Source organism: Barbus barbus, assembly GCF_936440315.1.
Source record: "Barbus barbus genome assembly, chromosome: 10".
In the NCBI taxonomy this organism is placed as follows: domain Eukaryota; kingdom Metazoa; phylum Chordata; class Actinopteri; order Cypriniformes; family Cyprinidae; genus Barbus; species Barbus barbus.
Genome location: NC_136738.1, coordinates 7936344 through 7962069, shown reverse-complemented (window position 1 = coordinate 7962069; position 25726 = coordinate 7936344). Strand labels below are relative to the sequence as shown.

General features: G+C 36.3%; 1 protein-coding gene across 9 annotated transcripts; it reads left to right on the top strand.

The window, feature by feature from the left end:
• The first annotated feature begins 19489 nt into the window (after positions 1-19489).
• On the top strand, positions 19490-25488 carry LOC306876110 (heterogeneous nuclear ribonucleoprotein A1-like). 9 transcript variants are annotated; one of them, XM_079427046.1, is made up of 11 exons: positions 19490-19549; positions 20581-20703; positions 21507-21653; positions 22156-22366; positions 22780-22869; positions 23032-23109; positions 23214-23264; positions 23575-23706; positions 24635-24703; positions 24785-24855; positions 24940-25488. In XM_079427046.1, the coding sequence occupies exons 1-10, from the start codon at positions 19544-19546 to the stop codon at positions 24835-24837; spliced, it is 960 nt and encodes a 319-aa protein (XP_079283172.1). In that variant the 5' UTR covers positions 19490-19543; the 3' UTR covers positions 24838-24855; positions 24940-25488. The 9 variants fall into 9 exon arrangements, with proteins under 9 accessions (XP_079283172.1, XP_079283170.1, XP_079283169.1 ...); XM_079427044.1 differs by having other exon boundaries at positions 24557-24703; XM_079427043.1 differs by having other exon boundaries at positions 19497-19549; positions 23572-23706; positions 24557-24703.
• Positions 25489-25726: the final 238 nt, after the last annotated feature.

Genomic DNA, 25726 nt, shown 5'->3' with positions numbered 1-25726 from the left:
AGACCTGATACACTACAAGTATACAGTCAGTACAACTTAGTGCACTTTTTCACAAGAAAAAGAAGTAAACCCCATTTTAACAGACCGCTGTTCGAAATATTGTCTATAGTGGTTATGGCTCTGATGTGTGGGTTTGATTTTGGGGACAAAATTGCAACATTTTCTTATAGCAATAATGTTAAAAGAAAACAAGTAGTGTTAGAGTTTGGGTTAGTCTGTGGTCATTAAAATGAGTGTTATTTGGAAAGACTAAGTGTATGCCCTCATTTAGACAGCTAAGTGATCGTGTGTGAGTGTTTGGTTTCTCGCTTATTCATGGTTGGAGGTTTGGGCTCTGGGCTCTTAGCAGACCTGCTGCTGTACACTCAACAGATAAGCAGCACAGGACAAGATAAGAGAGCACTGCCCACTCATACACACACACAGGAGAACGAGACCCGACAGACAGGCTAAACCCTTTCTGCCCCTTCAAGAACTGGGCTGTGTTTCCCAAAAGTAATCCTAAGTAGATCATCGAACCATTGCCACCAATGATCTCTACGATCAACTTAGCTCACGATGCTTTTGTGGAACGCCGCACTGGTCTAATCCTCCGAACAGGTTCATCATCTGGTGGAAATCAGCTCAACAAACCAAGGCTAAACCCACATATTTCAGATTGGAGGAAACGTAGTGTAATAATCGTTCATAGAAAAACATTTTCTGCAAGTAAATTTTCTTTTAAGTTTACAGACATTTTCTTTAACATTAAAACACAAAGCAAGACATAATTCAAAATACGGTTAAAACCACAATCAATAGGCTTTACCCGGCTTTATGTTCAGATAAAAACCAGACTTTATTTTTTCGATGAAACAATATTTGACAAGGTCTTCTTACCAAGTTATAAAGGTGAAAAGTGACACATAGCTGCTGCAATTATGTTGCAATCTGTAACAAAAAAGAGAAATAACCACATGGTCATGTGTCAGATTAACCACTTTTATGGCACTGTTAAGAGGTTCTGGTTACTGTAGCTACATGTTCATACAATGTATGGAAACAAAAGTCATTCAGAGTGATTAAATGAAGGTGAGTAAATGATGACAATTTAATTTTTGGATGAACTATTCAAAACTGCTTCCACCAGAACTCCTGAATTGTACACCATAGCGAGAATATTACACTGCAAACCACAGACTAACTGAAGCTATAAATTATAATGTTCTACACAACAAGGTCTAAACAAAAGTAAAACAGAATAAATAACCAAGGACACCCTTTTTTGCATACCAATGACAAGCTTTGGCTTTATAGTCATTGTTTTTTGTCTAAACCTGTACTTCTTCTTCTTCTTTCTCTGTAGTTGCTTAGGAATCCAGAAAAAAAGAAACAGAAAGAAAGAGATAAGTTGAGCAAGCCCCAGCCACATGTGTTGTGTGCTGGATGAGAATTTGGGGGGAAATCAATTCAGATGCTAATGAGAGCGTCTCTAATTTATTAGCTGCTGAGGAATGCGTGTTACATTAATTTAAACTGTAAACAATTATTTCACCTGAAGATTTATGAGTATGTGGGGCAGCGGCGATGCACACACAAAGCAGCTTTTCATAACGCCTTCAAAGCGTGTTACTTTTAGATAAGATTAGCTTCCCATTTTCAATAAGCCTCAAAGGTTTTTGAGCGTAATATTGGAGTCCATCTATTACTGTCAGACACTCGGACTCTACGAGTCTGTTCAAACCGATGTGTATTTCCTCGTGTCTACTATTGCAGGCGAACCTCTGAGGTACAATCAGACTTTCATGAATGAAAAATTGATTCTTAATTTCATGTGCAATGGTAAAGTTCTTAAATGAGATGCATTCTCTTCGTACCATAAGCTCTGGCCACCCGTGTTTTGTGGAGCCGGTGTGAACACGCTGCCCTCCACCGATTACCACAGGAACTGCATGTCCACAAAACACATTTGAGCACGCCATTTTGATCGGTATCACCTTTCAGGGATGTCTAATGAAGGATTATAATCACGGCTTGATCATTTTCATATGATCGCACTGAATTGTCATAGAGTGACATGATCTAAATCTCTCTATTCGGCCAGCAAAGAATGAAGATGATTAGAATTTTACATAAGTTCATATTTCTCCAAGTAGGTTTACGGTAGAAAGTCAATTTCTGGATGGGCACATAGAAAAATCTTATATTTCAGTTTGGAATTAATAAATTAATAAAAAAAAAAGGGCATTGTCAAAAAAATGGAGTTTCAGTAGTAAACACAGATTTGAGAATAATGTGTTTTAAAATTTGGTAGCTTATATCAAATCTGCATTCAAAATGTAGCTCTATTATAGACTATTTAAGGGTTTGGTTACACTTTATTTTAAGGTGTCCTTGTTACAGTGTAATTATATATTTAAGTAGGCCTACTGAGTAATAGGCCTATTAATTAACTACGTGTACTTACATTAGGGTTAGAATTAAGGTTTGGCTTAGGGTTACTTACATGCAATTATGCATGTAATTTATTATTATAATGTACAGTACATGTAACATGTAACAAGGGCACCTTAAAATAAAGTGTTACCTAGGGTTTTTCTGTGAAATTTAAACGTTAAAGCGATTATAGAACAAAAAAATTGTAATTTGAAATAACCCAATACAAGATTTTCAACTGTTTAAAACCAAGCATTTGTGTAATTGGACTTTTGACTCGAAACTCTGTATGACTACTGTATGATATAAATAATCTTACATATGGATTAATATTGTGTTTTATTTGTGTTATGATTTGCTTCATAGCCATGGTTAGATTATCTGAATGCGATGCAGATGACTAATGACATTTGTTTAGGTGAAACATGATGACTCAGTAAGTGTCAGTGGGACGGTGTTAAACGGCTGTTCGCTGTTAGCTTGTGTAATGTGTAGATTTTAGGAATCTGAGAGGAGGCAGGTGTTTGTGCTTTATAAAGAAGCTTTGCTGAAGAGGCTGTTTGCTCCGCATGACACGGTGGGTCCAGAGAACCATTTCCTAAACCAAGCAGTCTCCTTCCCTTTACTGCCCTCATCAGTCCTGCTCGAGCACGGGGCTGCAGCCTCCCCTGCCGACGCTAAAAGATGAATGTCTGTTATTGTTTGTGTGATGACAGAGTGTTTCAATCAGGTCCTGTGCAGGGCTAGAGCGCTGAGTCAGTTCCTCTTCCATCGATCCATCACATGGCCTGCAGCCGGCAGGTGTAGTTGCTTTCTCCCTGGGGACGGAGGAAACACCTGCCCTGCCCAGATCTCCTCGCCATGATGATCGCTAGAGCGCTGTACTCCTGTTCAACAGCACAGCGGCCGCAAACTGTCAGGACAGCACTTTCCTGCTTGTTTGTTGTGCTTGTACAGGTATTAAGGGAGTGAGGCGGGATCAGGTAATTTCAGACTGAGCAGCCCGGCCCTCGCCTTCTGCAAGGAAGTGTATCCATTTAGTGGTATATTTACATTTTACCAAATTTAAAATGGTTTAAAAGTGAGTATAAACCAATTAATACCAAAGAACTCATAAAATTGATTGTTAATACGTACTGGATTATCTACAGGGTTGGGCAGTAACTAGTTACTAATAGTGGCAATTTTTCTATTTCAATAAAGGCATGAGACAAAAAGTCTTTTGAAGATTTATTTTCTTGCAAGAAAAGTCAACAGTCATAGATTGGCTGCAGAGTGTGACAAAGCCTCAACCCCTACTGATTTAAAATCCAACAATCCAATAATTCCTAGATATATTTTCATACATAAATGGTTACATAAATAGCTGTGTAACAGTAGCTGCCTATTATGTGTACATAATTACAAACTGTAAGTACAGGCTGTTCCATAACTTAGTTACATGGTAAGTACTTTTTGTTTCATGTAAGTGCAACGGCTACTGCTAAGTACTTAACTAGGTACTAATTACTCTGTATTATGGACACCTTAAAATAAAGTGTGACCGAAACGTTTTTAGAGAATGAAACATTTTCTTATGAACTTTGATAAAATACATCATGGAATATAATCGTATATCAATATTACAGAGAAATTATGGCTACAATTAGCTTCAAGCGAAGCATGACAATTCATGAGATTAATACAACACTTTTACTTAGACGTCACTATAAATCACTAGTGTTTGCAATAAGTTCTGACTGCGATCCAATGTGGATTTTGGTCAAATGATGAGGCAGAAACATATTGTTAGTAACATTTTAGAGGAATTTGGTCAAATATGTGATCTATTTTAATTATTTAGAGAAACAGCCACTTTAAAATGCTATGAAGAAAGTCGAACAATATCTAAAAAAGGCAAATAAATTAAAAAGACTAATGAAAAGAGAAGAAACCAGTCTTGAACCAAAATTGAGTCTAACTGAATTTATATTAGATAATCTGTTAAAGGAATAGATTTATCCTATAGATTTATACTACAACTGGTATGTTGTAGCTATTGGTTCTAAATGTGTAGGCGGTTGTTTCTTCATAACAAATCCTATATTGATTCATTTAAAAAAGTCTTTATTGGCCTGGTAATGATTAATAGGCTAGTCTTATTGGAACAAATGCTACAGTTAAAAACTAGGCTGCATGGCCTTCAGATATTCCAAAAGATGGCATAGATTAAATCATTAAGAGTCTGATGAACTTTTAAGGAGTAAGAAATAAACAATATCAATATAAGACAATGTTAAGTTAGATTGACTTCCCATGGCATGTTCAATTAGAACATTCTGTCAAACTATAGCCTAAAAGTGCTTAAATGATATAAACTACACACACACACACATATATATATATATATATATATATATATATATCCTATGTAAACAAGTTGTTAACAATTATGTTACTTTATTGCAGTTATGTTATCAACCAACTTTGTATTGATGATAGCACAAAGGACCATTTCACAAAAATAAATATATAAGCAAACAAACAAATAAATAAACCTTATGAGTGAGCATGACCCGAGACTCCATAAAAACAGTCCACACTTTAACCCCCCAATGTTCAATCCAAAACTACGTCCCTGAATACATTACATTTTTTGAGTAACTAGCCCAACACTGATTATTAGTGGGTGCTTTTTTGAAGCACTCACTATTGTTATTCGGCATACTTATTTTTATTATTATTATTTTCTTCTTTATTCCGCCGTTATTTTGACGCGCTACTCCTCCCGCAGCTTTTGTCACAGAGCAACGAATGAGGCGTCAAATCGTGCGGATTAATCGGGAATGGTGTGCTATGACTTTTATAAGCGATCGGGGGTACGGTATTTGCCCCAGGGGCAAAAAAGCGGCCCAAAAATCGCATTGACTTAACATTGCGACAAACTTTGACGAATCATAGCTCAGAGCGAGGATTTCGCAGAAACTTGTGATTTGCCACATTTGAAGAGGCTGGGAGGATCTGTAAGAACATACCTCACAATGGGGTAAAAGTTTGACCCCTGGGGCAGAAGAGGCCCCCAAAGTTGCCCCATTGACTTACTATGGAGCAGGACGGCCCATCAAATGCATGCGTTTTACCTACTATGGTAAATTGCATAGGGATTTTGTATTGAACATAGCTCTGGATCACAGTGTCATAGAGACAAGGAGGCGGGCTCATTTTACTCAGACGACCAATCAATCTCTCAGGATCATTGTGAAGCTATAAAGCCACGCCCTAGCAACCATTTAGAGAACCTTAGCAACAAGTTCCATAGACATTCATTGAAAGAGATCAAAGGGATATCTCCGGACTGAATTGTCATAGAAACATGAGGGTGGTCTCATTTGACTCGGGGCAGCAAACAGCCAATCATGAATCACTTCAACACTTCCTAGCCCCTCCCTAGCAACAATTGTCGAACAACTTAGCAACCAAAATCCAAAGAGGGATATCTTCCATTCTGAATGTCACAGAGGCATGGGAGTTGGTTTATATCATTCATAGTGACAAGAAGCCTTTGCAGTTTCATCATTGGCAGCCCATAGCAACCAAACAGAGTACCTTAGCAACCAAAATCCAAAGAGAGATATCTTCCATTCTGAATGTCACAGAGGCATGGGAGTTGGTTTATATCATTCATAGTGACAAGAAGCCTTTGGAGTTTCATGATTGGCAGCTGCCAAGCCACTCCCTAGCAACCAAACAGAGTACCCTAGCAACCGAGTGGCGAGTTTTGCCACGCCAAGCACCCACTCACATTTTCTTCAGGAAATGTACATTCTAGTTTAATACTGTAATTATGTTGTCTTCCCATGAAAATTATCTAATTTTTCTGAAGGATGGTGTTATAGAGTGCTGTTGTATTTTTGTAGGCCAAAATCTGGAAACAAATGAGCATTTTACCATTTCCAGTTCCACTGTCTTGAAGTAAATAGGTTTTTTGGTTAAATGCCTGAAATAAGATCTGTTGTTAGCTCAAGTGCAATATATTTTAACGTTTTATTCTACAACATAAAATACATCAGTAATACCCCCTTGTGATTTTTTTTAAAGCTTTCACTTGTCTTGAAAAAGGCGTCTGCTAAACAAGTGGCTAAATGGGACTACAGAGGTTGTCGAGGACATTAAACATCTTCACACTGATCAGATAAACTCATCTACTCACTAATCGCTTTCACAGCCTCGTTGGGTTTATAATCGCATTTGCAAAGCTTTTAACTCAAACTTTCAGGCAAAATGTTTTAAAAAAAGACTGAAATAGTTGGTGGAAGTTTAATGGTGGTGACTATGGTGTAGTTTGTTTATAGTAGAATTGGGACACTTGAAATTAGGACTCGGACTGCATTTATGAATTATTCAATTAACTCAGGTGGACTTGTATTCAAACTTGACACAGACTCAGACATTTTGGACTCAGAGTTTTTTAGACTACAGACGAATGCAAGTCGTGTAACATGAAAGATAAAAAGTAAGTAAAAACAATATTAGGGTAAAAAGACATTAATATACGTCTCCCACTCAAACTGAATTGGCTAAGGACTCAACTCATATTTGAAGAGGTGGACTTGAACCCAACACTAGTTTATTATAAAATAGTATTCTTACAATACTACTAGTGCACTGATATTTGTATACTCACTACATAAAGTATACTTAAAAATATACTTGAACTTTACTTAAGTATACTTAATAAAATAAACTTGAAGTATACAACTTTTTGGTAAGGGTAGGCTTCAAAGTTCATGAAAGTTATGTAAATTTGTAAAGATTATCATGCATAAAAATTATAAACTCTTTTTGGTCACAAAGTTTATTTTATGCAATAATCCAAAAGCCAGTTGAAGAATCCTGTCAACTTTTTGTAAAGGAAACCAGGGTGATGCTAATGGTTTTGCTTACAAAAATACATAAAAGCTGCATCACACATTTAAGGAACTGGCTTTAGTTAAAGGAATTGCACAAAATACTAACAGGATAGAAAGATATACTGAGTAAACAGGGAAAAAAAATAAAATTGAGAAGTGAGGTTGTATGGAAACACGTATATGGAGATTAAGGGTCATGTTTTATGTAAATTACTAACTGCAAGTTAGTGGTCTCCGATTTACATGAATTCAAATTTATTAATATTAGAATAGAGTTAGGAACAAACAATGTGTGTAGTTATTGAAATCCAATTAGAGAGGTGAAGAAAAAACACCTGTAATATTTCGTAGTTTTCATTCTAGAAGCTAGTGTGCCGGAGACATGGCAAAAATTAAAAAAAACATTCAAACCAAAGTAATAAAATTACTTAAAATCCCCCATATTTGCTTAAATTTGATAAAGACAACAACCTAATATGATTTAAAGATTGAGTGTTTAATATTTTATCCAATATATTAACGCATACAATGGGGACATAAAAATTGTTTTGCATAAAAGGAATGACCCATAACGCCCTGGAGATTAACACACACAACCCTGCTCGCTTATCACAGTCAGAGATGATTTTACTTGACAATGACTTCCTAAATGAATAGCCAAGCAAAGTAATTACATCTGAGAGCAGGGATGCAGGAAGCGCGATAGAAGGGTGCGTGTGCGGACTGGGGGCGAGGAAACGCGATTGAGGCTCCCTGCAGTCGACAGAGCTTTATTACAGCGCAGTATTGATGTCCCCTTCACAAACATCAATAGTTCCGCTCCATCTCCACACGCCGCTATCTTCAGCGACAAACTGTGTGGTCTGCCTTTAAAAAGGACGGCCCTCTAGCTATGACTGAATTATAATTTTTAGACATTTCTGTTTGTGCAACATTTTCTTTTACAGCTATTAATCACGTCTTCGTCAGTCTGCGAGAGGCCTGTAGCATTTATTAGTCCCAGAGCTTTGTTGTGCGTCTCTGTGTTCACGGCCTGTGGAGCGAGCTCATTATCTGCCACAGTCACTGAGAAGGCTTCAAGGCATCAATACACTCCAACACCACAATAGAGTATATAAAAATCAACTTGTTTTATATTCAGAATTATGTCAGTCCCCTTGACAGTGAATCTAAGGCTATACTGTTTCACAATGAAAGCTCTGGAAGTTTATTTATTTAAAATATAAATAATAATATCAATTAGATTCACAATAATCTATTAAATGAAATCATTTTAAGTCATCCTGCGGCTCCTTTGGATGTTTGTTGAGTCTCCTCCTCTTAAGACCCTGCGGCCTCATATGAGGACATTATATTTTAGTTAATTTCTCTGAGACCTCACATCTCACAGTTTTAAGTCTGGATGTCCTGTCCAGAGCACATTCAGGGCTTTTCAGAGATAGCAAATAATTGGAGGTTTCACCATGACCACTCCCTCTCCTTGGTCTTGGTGACACTCTTATGGAAATATGATAATATTTTGTAATTATCATTTAAATCTGTCTAATTTTTAAATTGTGTGTCATAAATCAATGTCTCAGGAAAATGTTATGGGGTTTCAAATCAAAATATGACTTTCTGTTACGAAACAGGACGTTGATTTCATACATGTCCTCATATGAGGACACCGGGACTAAAAGCATGTTTATTACGCATTTTAGGATAACAAATGAATAGGGAAAGAAATGATATTTCAATATTCTATGAAATAATATAGAATGAAAATTACTCCCATATCCCATTTTTTCATTGCATGTTGCCCCAAAAACACATTAATATGCAAATTAGATTTAGTTTATAGATTGTAAATAATGAGAAACCCCATTTATGGCCATTTTATACACATTTTGCAGAAAAAAATGGTATATCGAATCATTCTGTCATAACATACTAGAGAATCATCTTCATACAAAGTTTGTTAAAAAATGTAATTAAAATCTTGAAAACTAAAAATGTATTGGTGATTTAAAAAATCTATTGTTTTTGCCTATGCATGTTCATTCATGTATTTTTTTTTTTTTTAAGAATTTGAGTCCTGATGTCCTGATGTCAACCGAGGACATAGCATAACTTATGAATGAAATATCATTTTTGGGTTTTTTTTTTTGTTTTTTTGGGGTTTTACATTATTTTTAATGCTCTATACATTGTAAAGACATGGAAAAAACTTTTTTCTCGGGTATTAAGAGGTTAAGACGCCTCATTTTGGCCAAATTCTAAAGCAGCATTGCATAGATCCTTCATGGAAAAGGCGATCCAGAAATGTAATGCAAAGGGGCATGTGAATTTTTCATCCATGATGGTGTACAAAGTTTAGAAAAATGTACACTAAATCCAGTTATTTTTCATAAACTGTAGTGTCCATACAAAGCCAATAAAAAAGAGAGTTTGCGCATAATTTGTGCGTGCTATCTATTTTTATACTCAATGGTGTAACAACATGTTTGCTTAGCAACATGCTAACTCTGTTGGAATCAACTGTAAGCCAAGTTTCTTTTGTCTCCTTTCAGTTATGAAGAGTCCTTAAAAGGCAGCTGCCTATGCAGGCAGTAGACAGAAAGGTTTTGGAACTGAACTAGCAAGTAAGCAGTCTAGTATTTAGTCAATGGTCCGTTCGTATATGCTAAACACTATCCACACTGCAATAAACACCGACAGCTGAAGAATTCATGTGGAGCTCATCGTTGTGGGCTTTTGGCCTTGGAGAAGCACCATGCAGAGCTGTTTACGAGATTCTGGGACCAAGAACGTGTTTCTGCTGTTTGAATTTCCCTAGACTCTCCAAGATATTCAGATGTGTGATTTAATACCCACTGTTTAGCCAGATGGCACTGGACATATTTCAATATATAATTCACATTTTATTTGTATCAATAGAAAATGTAGGCAAATATAAATTTGATAGCTGCCAAGCAGTTACTGTTTTCAACAGATTACATGACAGGTTTCTCTTGCTGTGCTATGTTTTCATTTCATGACATAGCAAAAATAAACAAACATCGATTGATATTATTTTTTTATAGCCTATTTGAGGAAATATAGGAAAGTCTGGCTAGTTATCACTCAAGTTGTCACAATCTATTTTTGTGATTGATTGAATTTGTAATCTAAACTCCAATGTATTCATATTTTGTAATAGATGTTGGGTAAGTGAACACAATAAAACCACAATGGCATTTCCAGAAAAGAGTCTACTATGATGAAGGAACACACACACATGCATACCTGTACAGCTGGGTATATTTGCAAACTGTAGTCCATTACTGATTTGGTAATGTATTCTTTCGATTTTTTGAGACAAACGTCATAAAATGCGTTAAACATTATATTAGTGAGTTGATAGTGAGTGAATAGTAAATAGTGAGTTGATAAAAAGCGAATAATTAAATTATGAAAATGACAAATAAAAATCATTTAAACATTTGAACACTAAAAATCGAACTATTTTATTTGTTTACCTGCATGTCAGAGTGACCATTAAACTGTAAACATGTGAATGTGATGTTAAATTATTTACAATATTAACTTCCTCAGAGATTTTTCAAGTAAATATTTTATTTTAAGGGGTTTGGCTGACAAAAACGTTTATGAAAAAACATTAAGAAACATGAAAATAACAATGACATCCCTTACGAAAAATACGTTTATTCAAGTGTGCTATTAGTATAGTTCTTTTAAACTAAAAATAGGCCTACTTTTAGTTTACTTTTTATGTACTTCTCAGAAATATACTTAAAATGACATTTAAGTATACTTGATTTATAGGCCTACTTAGAAAAATTTTAAATATATTTGAGCTATACTTGTGCTCCTAAAATCCGTGTTTTCATTGTTATATGGTAGTACACATCTTCTGTACAGAATTTCCAAAAAACACAAGTGAAGAAGAAACCTAAACAACAGATACTTCCACATGTAATCTAACATCTGACATAAAACAGCATCAAAACTGTGTATAGTTATGGAATAAAATGTCACCAATGAAGAGGTCATAATGACTGTCAAGCTTTGGGGTGTTGATCGACTTCATCTACGTTTTGATTATCATTCAGAATCCAATTCATAGTCTGTTTTCAGCTTTTTGTTCAAAATGTTGTTTATTTTTTTATTTATGAAACGTACCCACATTCAAGTGTTTAAAAAAAGAATGCATGAAGCTAGAATAAAATGTTTTTGTTTACAAGCAGATACCCTGTTCTTTCTTTAGATGTTTTGTACATTCAGATATTCATAAAACAAATTATATACAAATTTATACCTAAATAGGGACATTGAAATATAGTACACTTACAAGTATACTACTAGCACACTGATATAAAGTATACACACAAAGGATCTAAAGTATACTTAAAAATATACTTGAACTTTACTTAAGTATACTTAATAAGATAAACCTGAAGTATATACATTTTTGTTAAGGGATTACACACCCTAATTATTCCAGGTTTTAAATATTTTGAAAAAAAAAATGTATATATATATATATATATATATATATATATATATATGAGCATTTTGAAATGTAATATCGCTACTCTAATTACAAGCAGCCTACTTAATTTTGGAATCTGATTACGTAATCCAGATTACATGTAACCAGTTAGCACTATAATTTAGGCTACTGTAGGGGCGCAAATTAAATTTGATTAAATTATAACTGGTCCCCTCCATATCCCAATATAGACTATTTATTTTAAAAAGCATAGCAATATATATTGTAAGAATGCAAATATAAATGTGTGCCAGGCATGGAAAAAGCGCAATGCAAAGCCTCCGAGATCCGTCTGAATAACAGCCCGATTCTATTTTTGTTGGGTGTGATTTACGCCCAGTTTCCTCCATGCGCTGTCTGAGGAAACAGATGCGCGGGATTGTGCTTTCCTCAATTCCTGGGAGAGGGATTCTGGCCCAAACCGACTCAAGCTCTCGTGAGAGAGGGTGGTAAACGCTACTTATATTGACTCTTTGGTTCCCTGTCTGCAACTTCCTTCTGGTTTCCACTTGCGTATGTCCGCGTGGGCCGGGCCTTTATGTCGCTCGGGCTTCCCCCGTTCAGCGCGGATCCTCGCGGTCATTTCCCAGGGCAAGGTCAACGCTCAGCCCCAGCTCTGATCGCTGTAAGGCCCCGTGACTTGAGCTCCGCCGCTGGACACGGCGGCCCTTTGATCAGGGGGATGGAGGTCTGCCGGCACAAGCGCCATTATGATCTGCTCTGAACGCTTATCAGTCACTGTGCTAATGAGCTGTGCGGAGACATCTTGAGATATGGTCCAGCTGCAAAAACCTGGAATTTAAAACATTGTTGAAAGACGGCAGATTTGGGGTCGTTTACGGTGTCCCCACTGCACAGTTTATTCAACACTGAAATTAATTCATTTACATTTTTTAATCATACTAAAGAATAAAAAAAATCCAATTTAAATGCTTAAATTCTTGAATAACGCGGACAACGATTATATTATTATTATTATTAGGCCTATTATTAGCCTAATTAAATATTTTGTTGGCCAAACCAACGCCGGCAGTGTTATTATTATTATTATTGAAAATATTATCTTCATTTTTCTTGAATGTGTACAGAAATATCTAAGCACATTTTAACTAACTACAATTAAGAAATAATAAAGAAAAAACTACGCAACCGTTGGTAAGCAACAGTTTTTTTTTTTGTCAGTCATCCACGCTGCACCGTTCAGTTTTATTAAAGACTATGATTTTTTAAATCATATTTAAAAAGAGTAAAGTTGGAATTGATTATCTGAAAAGGAAAGTGAATGAATACACGTCGTCGATAAATAAAAAAAAGAAAAGAAAATAGATTTACTGGCAGCTGATGCATTGTTGTGTCATAAACAAATGGTCAATGATTCTTCTTGATGTGTGGAGCTTTTCGTGGATAAGAGCGCCATCTACGGGATGTTGTAAAAATGCAACACTGAGGGTGCACAAAAATTCGATGTTAGAAATCACTGTGGCTGTTAACAAATATCCATATGCAATGATCCTAGACTCTTTTTTGCCGAAATCATTTGCTTTGTGATAAATGCATGCTTCCTTTAGCAATGATTTATTTTGAAAAATGTGAAAAATCATTTTCTATTGTAACACAAGCCATCAGACATTATCAAAAAAGCGTTTAGTTACCTAACCATATAGCCAACAGAGATGCTTTTTAAAAAATATATAGTAGGGGTTCATTTAATTATTTAATTTCTTGGGTATAAACATTTATGCAGCTTTTATCCTCGGACAGCACTATAATAATGGCTGCTGACTGTGCACAGGTCTTCAGAACTGCTTCCTGACAGCAATGAAGGGAAAGCATACGTTTGTGTAATGGAGGAATATAACATAATAACATACTTTTTTTAATTACATTGTTTGCACATAATGTTCAAGAGCAAATGCATATTTCTATGTGTAGAATTTCTGACTGCTGGGTTGCATGCACTGAGTACTGTAGGCTAATCCTGAATTACTTGAGCTCGAGCTACAGCTCCACCTACTGTTCATAATGAGTATAAGTTTAGTGAACTGAATGTGTAAACGGAGAAATGTGACCTTTCCTCTACCTTTTTGCACAATAAGACTATATCATCAGTGCATGGCTGCACACATTGGCTAATATTTTAAAATGTAAAATATTTTAAAATGTAATTTATTCTACATTTATGCTACAAATATGGGTGAACTGTAATTACATGCTGATGGTTTCAGGTGTTTTGCTGAAAAACAAGTTTTTATTTTATTATTTTATAGTAGTGCTTTTCATGCAAGGATATACTGGAGAATAAAAAAGAATAACTAGATTTGCTGAAAATCAGTATTTCTTTACACAGAGCACATCATTTTCTCTAAAAGTGGTTGCGATGTTACCAAAAAAAAAAAAAAAGATGTTCACTAGTGTGTTATGAAAATATCAACAGCGTTCAGTCCAGCAGCAGACCGTTGCTGACAGACGCATCCTCATCCAGGGAGATTTATTTTGAAGACTTGCTGACCGCAGCTGCTGTCACACAGAGCCAGTCTTAAATAATTCATTTATTTTTAAGAGGTTATAAAACTTTGGTTAATTATTGCCTTAAGTGCTGTCCTAAAACCCAGAGAAGATCACGCACTCTGTCTGTCTGAGCAGTGAGTGACGTCATGGGATGTCAGGTCAAACCTGTGATCATTCATTTTTGGGCTGCCTCTTGGTTTATATATTTAGCATTTTTGAAATTCTTTTTTTGCTAATTTAAATGACCGCCTAAATTCAGATTTTAAAAATACGAAACCTGCAGGATTGTGATTATTTCAGCATAAATGTTATGAAAAGCAAATAATTTACACTGAACCGCTGCAACTGTAAAATGACTTGTTAAAGCCCCTCAATCGGTTTTACAGGGGTCCTCATTCAGACAATTATTTCACGAGTTAGAAAACATTCAGTCAACTCAGGGCCTTTGGGACCTGAAGCATGTGATGAGGTTATGAAGCAATCAGCCTTATGATTGTGTGTGGGAGCCCTGGTTTATTGAGAAGATGTGTGTGCGTGCACGTGTGGGATTTGATACATCCATTGTCAGGCGCCTGTCGACTCTAAACTTTAACAGAAAGGTGTATGATCAACAGCTGAGCGGCGGATCTGACAAAGTGTCTCAGCAAGACGACATGCTCAAGACATCAATCATACTACATCTGTACAGCTCAGATACTGAACAACACACACCTGCCCTATAAATGTGCCCAATGACCAGCCCACAGACCAGCGCTGCATTGTGTGTGGGGAGATCTCAAAGACCCAATGGATCAATGTCACAACATACTCAGGAGTAAATGGAGAGGCGCATCCCTCCTGACAATAACTGCAGAAATATAACAATAATAAAGACTCAGAAAGTCACATAAAATCAAAATAAAAGTCCATTTTGGCAGTACATGTTTACTTTCTGGAGATGCAAAGCTCTTGGTGTTCCATTAGAGGCTCTTCACATCAATGTATTAAGTTCTTTAAAGAAAAAAAACTCTTAAAAGGTTCATCTGTTCAAATGTTACACCTTTGTAAATTATGTACTCCTAAAAGGAGCATTCTCAAAGGTAAATTACTAATTAAAGTATTAGTACCTAACAGTAGTCTATTAGTATCTTTTTAAAAGGTACTGCCCTATAGACAGCTTTTATACTTGTATTTCTGAGAGTGTGGCATCAGACCACAAAACTGTTTTCATTCTAATTGGAACTTTTATTTTTTAATCACCTGATAGGTAAGATTCATGCAAGCATGTCATAAATGCTACATGACAACCTGGGAAACAACAATGTGTTTCTCTGGGAACACTATAACGCACAAAGAATATGTGTAATTTGAGTAAACAATAGACAAAACCAGCAATACAAAACCACAAAGGACAAGAATGCTTTTGAAGACTGAATATCATAATTATGGTAATTCGACCTGATCTCAGGAAAACATAACTATTTTGCAAGGTTGGGAAATCATACAAAAGAGTTAGCGTGAAGGTTAACCCCTAAATATAACAAGCAGATAAGACTTTATTTTAAATTAGATGTTCCAGCAGCATGGAAAAGACAGATCAGTTATTCATACACATTTGTCACAAATTCACCAAAACACAACATTTTTCAGAATTGCCATGAGACTGTCTTGATAATTCCAACAAAAAAAATAATTTCCAATTAAAAAAAATTTAAATTGCATGTAGACCTTAATCAGGTTAGAAGCAAAGCAGTGCAGGAAAGACTTGCAGTCTTTGTAATGGCATGTACTAGGCCATATAATATTCACAATTCACAACTTTCAAAACTGTCTTATGGAGTTTTTGTCCACTGAACTTTTTTTTTTTTTCAGAAAGATATTTTGTCAGCCGAAATAATCAGTACAATCCATTGAACACACTGTATAATTCTGTCCCTTATAGTCTTGTTTTCATTCCTGTTAAAAATTAAATTGGCATCCACTGACTAAGGTGCCACGATAATATTTCAAACAATAGTGTGCTACACTGCTGTCACATGATCTCATCATGCTGTATGTTTAACTCAAGGACAACAACTTTTATTTTGACTTTTTCATCCAATTTTGTGTATATATTTTCTCTAAATTCAGTTAAGAGTTAAAAATACTGGTTGATGAAGTGTTACTTCCAAAATGGAAAGTCAAGTTGCATTATGGGATACCTTGCAAATGTGGTGTGGCATATGGGTTACATATGCCTATATATACAGTGTCCATAATATGGGCTACATTTTTTATACTATGGAATACAAAAATGTAAAAATGATAAGAGTAGACCTAGTGATTCCATTCCAAACATAACAAAATGGCTGCTGCCTTTTGATAATGTGTGTGTGTATGTGTGTGCGTGTGTGTGTGTGTACAGGTTTATATATCCTGGTGGGGACTTAAACCTGAATACACACAGACTCATGGGGACTCGTGTCACGGTGGGGACCTATATTGAGGTCCCCATGGGTACAAAAGCTTATAAATCATGCAGAATTAGTTTTTTTGAGAAAGTAAAAATGCAGAATGTTTCCTGTAAAGGGTAGGTTTAGGTGTAGGGTTGTTGTAGGGTGATAGAAAATACGGTTTGTACAGTATAAAAACCATTATGGAGAGTCCCTACAAGGATAGCTGACCAGGCGTGTGTGTGTGTGTGTGTGTGTGTGTGTGTGTGTGTGTGTGTGTGTGTGTGTGTTAAAGTACAAACCTTTGAGAGAGAAGTCTGTCTTTTAACAGCTGGATGCAGCTTTTTAAAAAGGTGTTATTCAACCCTTGAGGACTGGAGACCTAACTGTGCATCATCTGAGCTCAGACACATTGCAGTTCTCTAGGCTTGAATGACACAGTTTTACAGCATTGAATGTGCTGTTTACAATCAGAATAAATCACATTATCACACACAAACATTAGATACAACGATCCAAGAGGCTCATTAAAGGTCACGGCGTTCAGCAGAACATAATGTCACCCTGTCCAAGAGCTTTTAGCTGTTTAATTAAGAAACAAATGAGCTGGAACTAACATGCATTTACCAGTTCAGCATTAGCGTCACTGTTGTGAAGAGAGATAAAGAGAGAGAAACCCTTCGTTTCGTCTCCTCTTTTAACTATAACCAAATATGAAATGCTTTTCTAATAAATCTGAAGCAGACATCTGCCAATAAATAAAAGTGCTCTAATATTGGAAGTGAGAGTGGCTGTTTTATTATGGTACTATTTCATCTGTCACATTGAGGTAATGATGATACACATTATAACCATCTCATAAAACTCCTATAAATCAACATAGGCCCTGCATTCACGCTTCTGCCAGATAGCTTTTTACCAAGGCCATTTACGTCGATTTATTCAACTATTAAAAGTAGGATGCTGCTTACATGTTCATTTTATTAATGACTTCTGTCATATTCATAGGTCTCCTACTCCAGGCTGCATTTTCAACAAATACGCCTGTGTGTTTTGGTTTTGAAGTGCATTAATGGCCAGCAGGTGACGCAGCGTAGCCTACTCTATTTCCATGGCCTTTTCATAATATCTCATGCGTAAAACCAGTCAGACTGCATCGTTTTCCATCTTCTGAGAGCACAGATCAGCTTTATGAATAAGTCTCCACACGACAGGCGCAAACTGGTTCTTTGATTGTGGATGATACGTCAGGCAAACATGATAATGGTTAATTGCATATGAATACGCCCTCACTTTCTCATTCTTAATTATAGCATCAAGTTATGTAGCATTTCCTGATATCAAATTAATTGGCATTTGTATTAAAGAAAGACATCTGGCAAACCTTCCAGAAGATGAAGTTTGTTAGTTTTAAAATGATAAAACAATAAATATAGCTATTGTTCAAAATGAAGATGAGAAATACTGTGACACTCTGTGTTTGTTAAACATTTTGGATCATTTTCAGTTAAAGTGACAAACTGCATCTAACTCTGAGGGAAACCCTTAAAATAAAATCACCTTAAGACCAGTGTGAAATAATGAGTGGCCTATATATGGTCTATATAGGCCTATAGTTAATTCTTTGGGGGGGTTTCACTGTATTTACAGTCATTTCTAATGGCTATGAATCACAGTGTTGATACACAAACAGACACTGCACACTGTCTTATTTAAGTTGCATCACCTCAATTATAGTGCAAATACATGATCATCAACAAGATAAGGCAAACTGCTTTCAAACATAAGTCAAGGTAAATGGTTCAGTACGCTGTCAGAGATGTTTAATAAGTGTATGTTATACTACCAACTCAGATTCTTACATGATAGCCTACTGAGGCATTTTTACTGGCAGGAAGTTCACATGGGTACAACATGCTCATGTTCCAAGCAGTGCTCCAAAAATGTTCACCATCCAGCCTTTCCAGAAAAAGATGACAAGGATCACATACAAACTATAACCTACCAAAAAAAAGTTTTAATTTTCCAGTGGACCTGAAGGTCCCCATTGGATGGATGAGTGAGTTAGTGAATGATAAATAAATTAATGTTTAGATACACATTCCTACTAGTTCAGATTTAGGCTATTTCATTTTGCCAGTTTATTGAAAGTTTATTTCAGTTTCAAGCAATGAACACATTTATTTAAAAAAAATGCAAAAGAATACACACACACACAACTTATCTGTCACACAAGTACTGTGTGGATGAGCAGGTTCTACTTAAAAGCTCTGAATTGATTTTCTAGGCCTATTTCAGGTCTGTAGAACCACCATCCATCAGCCTGAGCCTGAGCCTGAGCCAGACACAGAGACAAGCACAGTTGATCCAAATGCAAGTGGCTGATATTTGAAAAAAAAAAAAAATAATAATAATAATTATATATATATATATATATATATATATATATATATATATATATATATATATATATGGGTAGTTGACAAATAAAAATTGGACTGTGTCCTATGGTGTGACAGCAAAAATGTAGAAAAAAAAAAATAACATGAGAAAAATGTATCTTCATTCTTAGAGTTACAAATACTATGAGACAGGTTTACATTTTTCCATCACACCATAGGACACATTGATACGTCAACTACCCACATACACATACACACACACACACATATATATATATATATTGTATTTCAAGTGAACTATATCCAGAAGTGTCCTGCAGCGCCTCCAGTGGCTGGAGTGTGACATCACAGGTGCTGCAGCAGACCGAGGGGCGCAAAAACTGCAGCATGGAGGTACTGCTTATCAATATTCCTGATATAATACGGAGTTTGCGAAACAGTTTATGTTAACAGTATCCCCAGTAATAGATATCTTATGTCAGTGTATTACACTATCTTTCTGTTAAGAGTGCTGCATTCTGCTGTCATGTTAAACTGAGTGTCTGTGACCGAGTAACGTTACAGAGCAGATACTGAATGCATGTTCAGGCGGATATATTAATACCTTCAAATGAAACACGAGTCTCCAGGTCTTACATTTAACGTAAATTGTGTGCCAAGAATGAACGCGTCGCAGTTTCTGAACGAGCTGCTGTGTTTTGGTTAACGTAAGTTAGATATGGAGCTGTTCACTAGCGATAAGAAAATATTGAGCCTGTTTTTTGTAAACATGTCAGTATAAAATACAAATACGGGGATTTCATGTTTTACTTTTAATATTAACACTAATATGGAGGAAACACTAAATAAATCTAAAATGGCGCATGGAATATTCTAGACGCTCATCAGCCGCCGGGTTGTCTCCAGTCGTCTCCTCATGAATCTAGTGTATTTATGAGTGGTAGTCGTTGGAAATTCCTGGACAGATACCCACTCTATTCCTTTAGATGTAGTTCGATATTAGAAACCTACGACCACCGGCTAAAATACCGATCTTTCTACGGCATTGGTTTAGACCATGAATATTAACAAAGGCTATGCTGACGTTGCGCCATAGTTTTCCTGAAACATCCAATCACGTACCCTAATTAATATTCATAAGCCGAAGCTTACGGAGGCCGGGTGTCATCCATCAATCCCACAGAGCAGCATTCATAGGCAGCTGGAGAAACACCCACACAGAGAAACCAAACCAGCTCTGCGGTTTGAAAGCTGTAATCAATGAGAGTGTCATTATCAGCTTTATACAATTCATTTAATAGCTTTAGAGTATTATGTAACACTGAAGGCATGCCCTACGGGGCCAGTTTTATCAGTCTAATGACGCATATTTCTAAAGAGGCCAAAGTTCAAGTCTGATTATTAATTGTGTTTTATGTGAACAGGGTCGTGACAGTAAGGAGCCGGAGCAGCTCAGGAAGCTGTTTATTGGTGGACTCAGTTTTGAGACCACAGAGGACAGTCTGCGAGCTCACTTTGAGGAATGGGGCAAACTCACTGACTGTGTGGTGAGAGACCATCAGTTCACATTCAGGGTTTGATTGATAGTTAATTGTAATCGTTTTGCAATGTGTCTGCATCAGGAACAGACAGCTAGAAGCCATCTTTAATATTAATAATAATTGTCAATAAAATTCCAAAGTACCAGGGTATTCTGTGAAGCAACTTGGAGTGCCATAAAAATACCATGGAGTATGTAATTTAGCTTTAGCCTACATCATTTGCTCACCAATGTATCCTCTGCAGTGAATGGGTGAGAGTCCAAACAGTCCATTTATTAACATCTTGTGAAGCGAAAAGCTGCGTGTTTTTAAGAAACAAATCTATCATTAAGACGTTTTTAACTTCAAACCATCGCTTTATCGCGTTTAAGTTAAAAACACCTTAATGATGGATGTGTTTCTTACAAGCACACAGCTTTTCACGTCACAAGACGTTAATTGATGTACTGTAGTGGTGTGGATTATTGTGATGATTTTATCAGCTGTTTGGATTCTCATTCTGACGGCACCCATTCACTGCAGAGGATCCATTGGTGAGCAAGTAATGTAATGCTACATTTCTCCAAATCTGTTCACATATCTACATCTTGGATGGCCTGAGGCTGAGGGAATTTTCATAAAAAAAAATATTTTTGGGGTGAACTATTCCTTTAAATAAGTAAAACCTTAGAACATCTGTAAGTCAGCCAATCAGGATCAATTAGCCAAACAGTCCTGTTCCGTAAGAGCTGTTAATGCATATAGATATAATAATAAAAGCAATAAAAACACTGTTGATGATAATACTATCAATGATTATCTTTCCTCAGGTAATGAGAGATCCAGCTAACAAGCGCTCACGAGGTTTCGGCTTTGTGACGTATTCCTGTGTGGCGGAGGTTGATGCTGCTATGGCAGCGCGGCCACACAAAGTGGATGGTCGAGTCGTTGAGCCCAAACGGGCCGTTTCCCGAGAGGTGCAGTAACATACATTTAAACCAGAAAGCGCCACATGGGTAGTTGACATATACTGTATATACTAGTGGCTGAAGTTTCCTGGACTGTAACGTGTTTTACCGAAAACTTTTTGTAATAGCATTTTTGTAATTTTTTTATAATTATTATATGTGCAGTTTTTATGCATATATTAATTGTGAAAATAATTGTACTAATTATATATATATATATTTTATTTCTACAGTGGAATTAGAAAATAAAAAAAGGTCATGGCAAATTTTTATTCTTGCAATTATGAGTTTATATCTCACAATTTTGAGTTAAAATAAATGTGCAAGAAACTCACAATTCTGAGAAAGTTTATGTTGTGCAATGTTAACTCACAAGTCAGAATTGTGAGTCAAAAAAAGATAAGAAAATATTTGATTCAATGGCTTCCATACAAACCTTCTCTTAATTTACTCTAAAATTAAGATACATTTAATAAAGATGAAATTCAATGAATTTTCTTTGATTATGCAGGACTCTAATAAACCTGGAGCCCATCTGACAGTGAAAAAGATCTTTGTGGGTGGAATCAAGGAGGACACAGAGGAGTATCATATCAGAGAGTACTTTGAGCGCTTTGGGAAGATTGAGACTATCGATATAATGGAGGAGCGTTCAACTGGGAAAAAGAGAGGATTCTGCTTCGTCACCTTTGATGATCATGATACTGTGGATAAAATTGTTGGTGAGCTTAGATGGAAACCATTTACTTTTAGCTGCTAGCCAGACACTGACTGACCACAGCAGAATCAGTTTTTATGGGTAAATGACATGACTTCATCTAGATGATTCTTTTATAGTTATTATGAATGCAGCTTTTATCAACTTGTTCAATAAAAAATATTAAAATGCTTGCAAGATACTGTTTAAGTTATTGCAAAAAAATATTCAAATTGAATCCCAATGAAAAAGTAAAATAAACAAGTTACCTTATAAATTGATAATTTTCACATAAAATCGTGATCCTGATATTTAAAAGTTCATGGACATGGTATGTGCCATCTACCCCGATTATGATAGAACAGCAAGAACTACTAGTTTATACAGGTTTTATTCAGCAGCTGAGGAAACACATTTCTGTTTTTCCTTTTTCATCAGCACAAAAATATCACACAATTAACTCCCATAACTGTGAAGTAAGAAAAGCACTACCAAAGCAGGAGATGCAAGCTGTTTCTAATCAGAGATGTAAGTAACATGTTTCATATCTAACTGCCTTTCTGATTCTCAATTTTATATTTAGGTTAATTATGTTACTGTAATATTCAATTTGTCGTAGGTAATAATATATAACATGTAGTTTTGGATAATCATGTGCTTTATTGTTGTCAGATCGTGGTGGAGGTGGAGGTGGAGGCGGAGGTGGAGGTGGAGGCAATTTCATGGGCAGAGGAGGAGGAAACTTTGGAGGTGGCGACTTTGGCCGAGGTAAGATGATATGTGATCCTGTATATCTGATCCTGTGTGTGTTGATTACATCTACAGTTTGTACAGCAGCACCTCAGGTGTGAATAATGCTGTATCTTTCACAGGAGGGTATGGAGGAGGCCGGGGTGGCTGTGGAGATGGATACAATGGATTTGGTGGGGACAATATAATAATACTAACATGAGCAATCAATAAATCCACACTCCCTTGTAAAATTTGCTGTTAATTTGTGCCAGATTTGCAACAGTGTTGAACAGAAGGGCTTTTTTGCCAGAACAGTATATTTTTGAAATGGCTGCTTTGTTTGTAGTCACTGATGAAATAGAGAGTCACTGTATGGATAAGCATAAGAACGTTTTCAAAGCCAAAATGTATTTTTCCTGTTACGAAGTCAATCATTTCATGAAGCTCATACTGAAATTATTAGCACTGAAGTGCATGTATATGATGTGTCTCTGGAAGTAGGTGGTAACTATGGTGGGGGTCCTGGCTTTGGAGGTGGTCGAGGAGGATATGGTGGAGGTCCTGGATACGGTAACCAAGGTGGAGGAGGCTTTGGAGGATATGACAACTACAATGATGGAGGAAATTTTGGAGGTACAATTACCAAATACTTGACAGGTGGTTGGTTTCAGTGATGTCATTGTTTCAGAGGCGGAGCAAGTTTTTATTAAAGATGATGAAAGCAAACTTTATTTGTAGCAACATGGGCCAGTGAATCATTAAATTGAATCTTTAATTTATGTTGATTCAATTGAGAAAAAAAAAAAAAAAGTTTTGGAGTTTGGAGTACAATTTTTATTTTATTTTTACTTTTTTGAAAGAACTGTCTTATACTTACCAAGGGGGCAATTAATGAATCATAAAATAACTGTATTCTAATTGAATATATTTTAAGATTTAATTTATTTCTGTGATGCAAAGCTGAATTTTCAGCATCATTACTGCAGTCTTAGTGTCACATGATGCTTCAGAAATCATTCTAATATAATGATTTGATGATTTGCCAATTATTATCAATTTTTAAAACAGTTCAGTTGCTTAATATTTTTGTGGAATCCATGACACATTTATTTTCTGGATTTTTTTTATGAATAGAAAGTTCAAAAGAACAGCATTTATTTTGAAATAGAAATCTTAACCATGTAAAAGTCTAAAATTTTGATTTCTTTAAAAATAGAATATTTATATAATATAACAAAAAGTGGTCTGCTATTAAAGGATTAGTTCACCCAAAAATGAAAATTAGTCCATATTTTACTCACCCTCAAAGTAACCTAGATGTATATGACTTTCTTCTGAGCAAGGACAATTTTTAATATAATTCCGATTGGATTAGTCTGAAAGAAGAAAGTCATATACACCTAGGATGCTTTGAGGGTGAGTAATGCATGGGCAAATTTTGGCGAAACTAACCCTTTAACCCAAATTTGTACTTGCATCGCAGGTAACTTTGGTGGTGGTTGTGGTGGTGGTGGAGGCGGCGGCGGAGGAGGAAATTATAACGATTTTGGGAATTACGCAGGACAACAGTCCAACTATGGCCCCATGAAGGGAAACAACTTTGGAGGAAGAAACTCAGGACCTTACGGAGGTACAGAAAATCCAGTACACTGCATCAAAAGTGAAACCACTGTGTGTGAGCCTGATCGTGTGTTATGATTGTGATATTTAGGTGGATACGGCTCTGGTGGCGGCGGCGGGGGCTATGGGTCCAGGCGATATTAACAAATCTGTTTGTCTGTGGTAAGTTCAGCACCGCCTCAAGAGACTCCATAGACGTCTAACACGGGATGACTTGTGATGTTTTACCCTGTGTCTGTTCAACAGGCCTCAGATCCAGAGTTAGATGAGAGGAGTGGGAAGGAAAGGAAAGATTACTGAGAGAGTGTGCGCGAGGGGCCAAGATCTGCCAGTTATAGGTCTTACTAACGTTAGTGTAGTCAGACGCTCCACAACTCGTTTGTGCTAGTGGATGTACATTCCTTCACCCGCTTGACTTTTCTGTGCTCTTCACCTATCCTCAACACCTTGTTAGCATTTTTGAGAGTGCTACCAAACACTGTAGTCAGAACAGTCCTAAATATTATTTGTTGTGAGTGTACAATATGTTGTGGCCTTAAGTATATTATTTGGAGAAAACAGGACTTGTGTTTATCTTTTTGATTTGAAGACAGTGATGTCACGTGTATTTTTATATATTGTGAGTATGCAGTACATGTGTTGTTCATGAAGCTCTGAATGGTAAACAGAGTAGATTTTGTCAGATCTGAGGGCATGTAACATGTTAAACCTGTAAAGACAGAAGTCTAGATTGTTGCACTATTTTTGACAAATGAAAAAAGAAACCAGCTGAAATAAAGTTGTGTAGTAACATGCCTAACGAAGTTTAGTGCGTCATTGAGTCTGAAGTGGCGACTGCCGCTGTCATGAGCGCGTGTTGTTGTGAATGAGAGTAGAAAGGCCTCCAGGCCCAGACAGACGAACAGTTATGGACTCTCAGACTGGCAAGTCGATCCCAGCCTCGACTGGACCAGGCAGCCAGTGTGTCTCCAGAAAGCTAGCATCTGTTTCGGTGAGACTAGCTGTACCCGAAGGAAGGAAGGCTAGCGGAAAG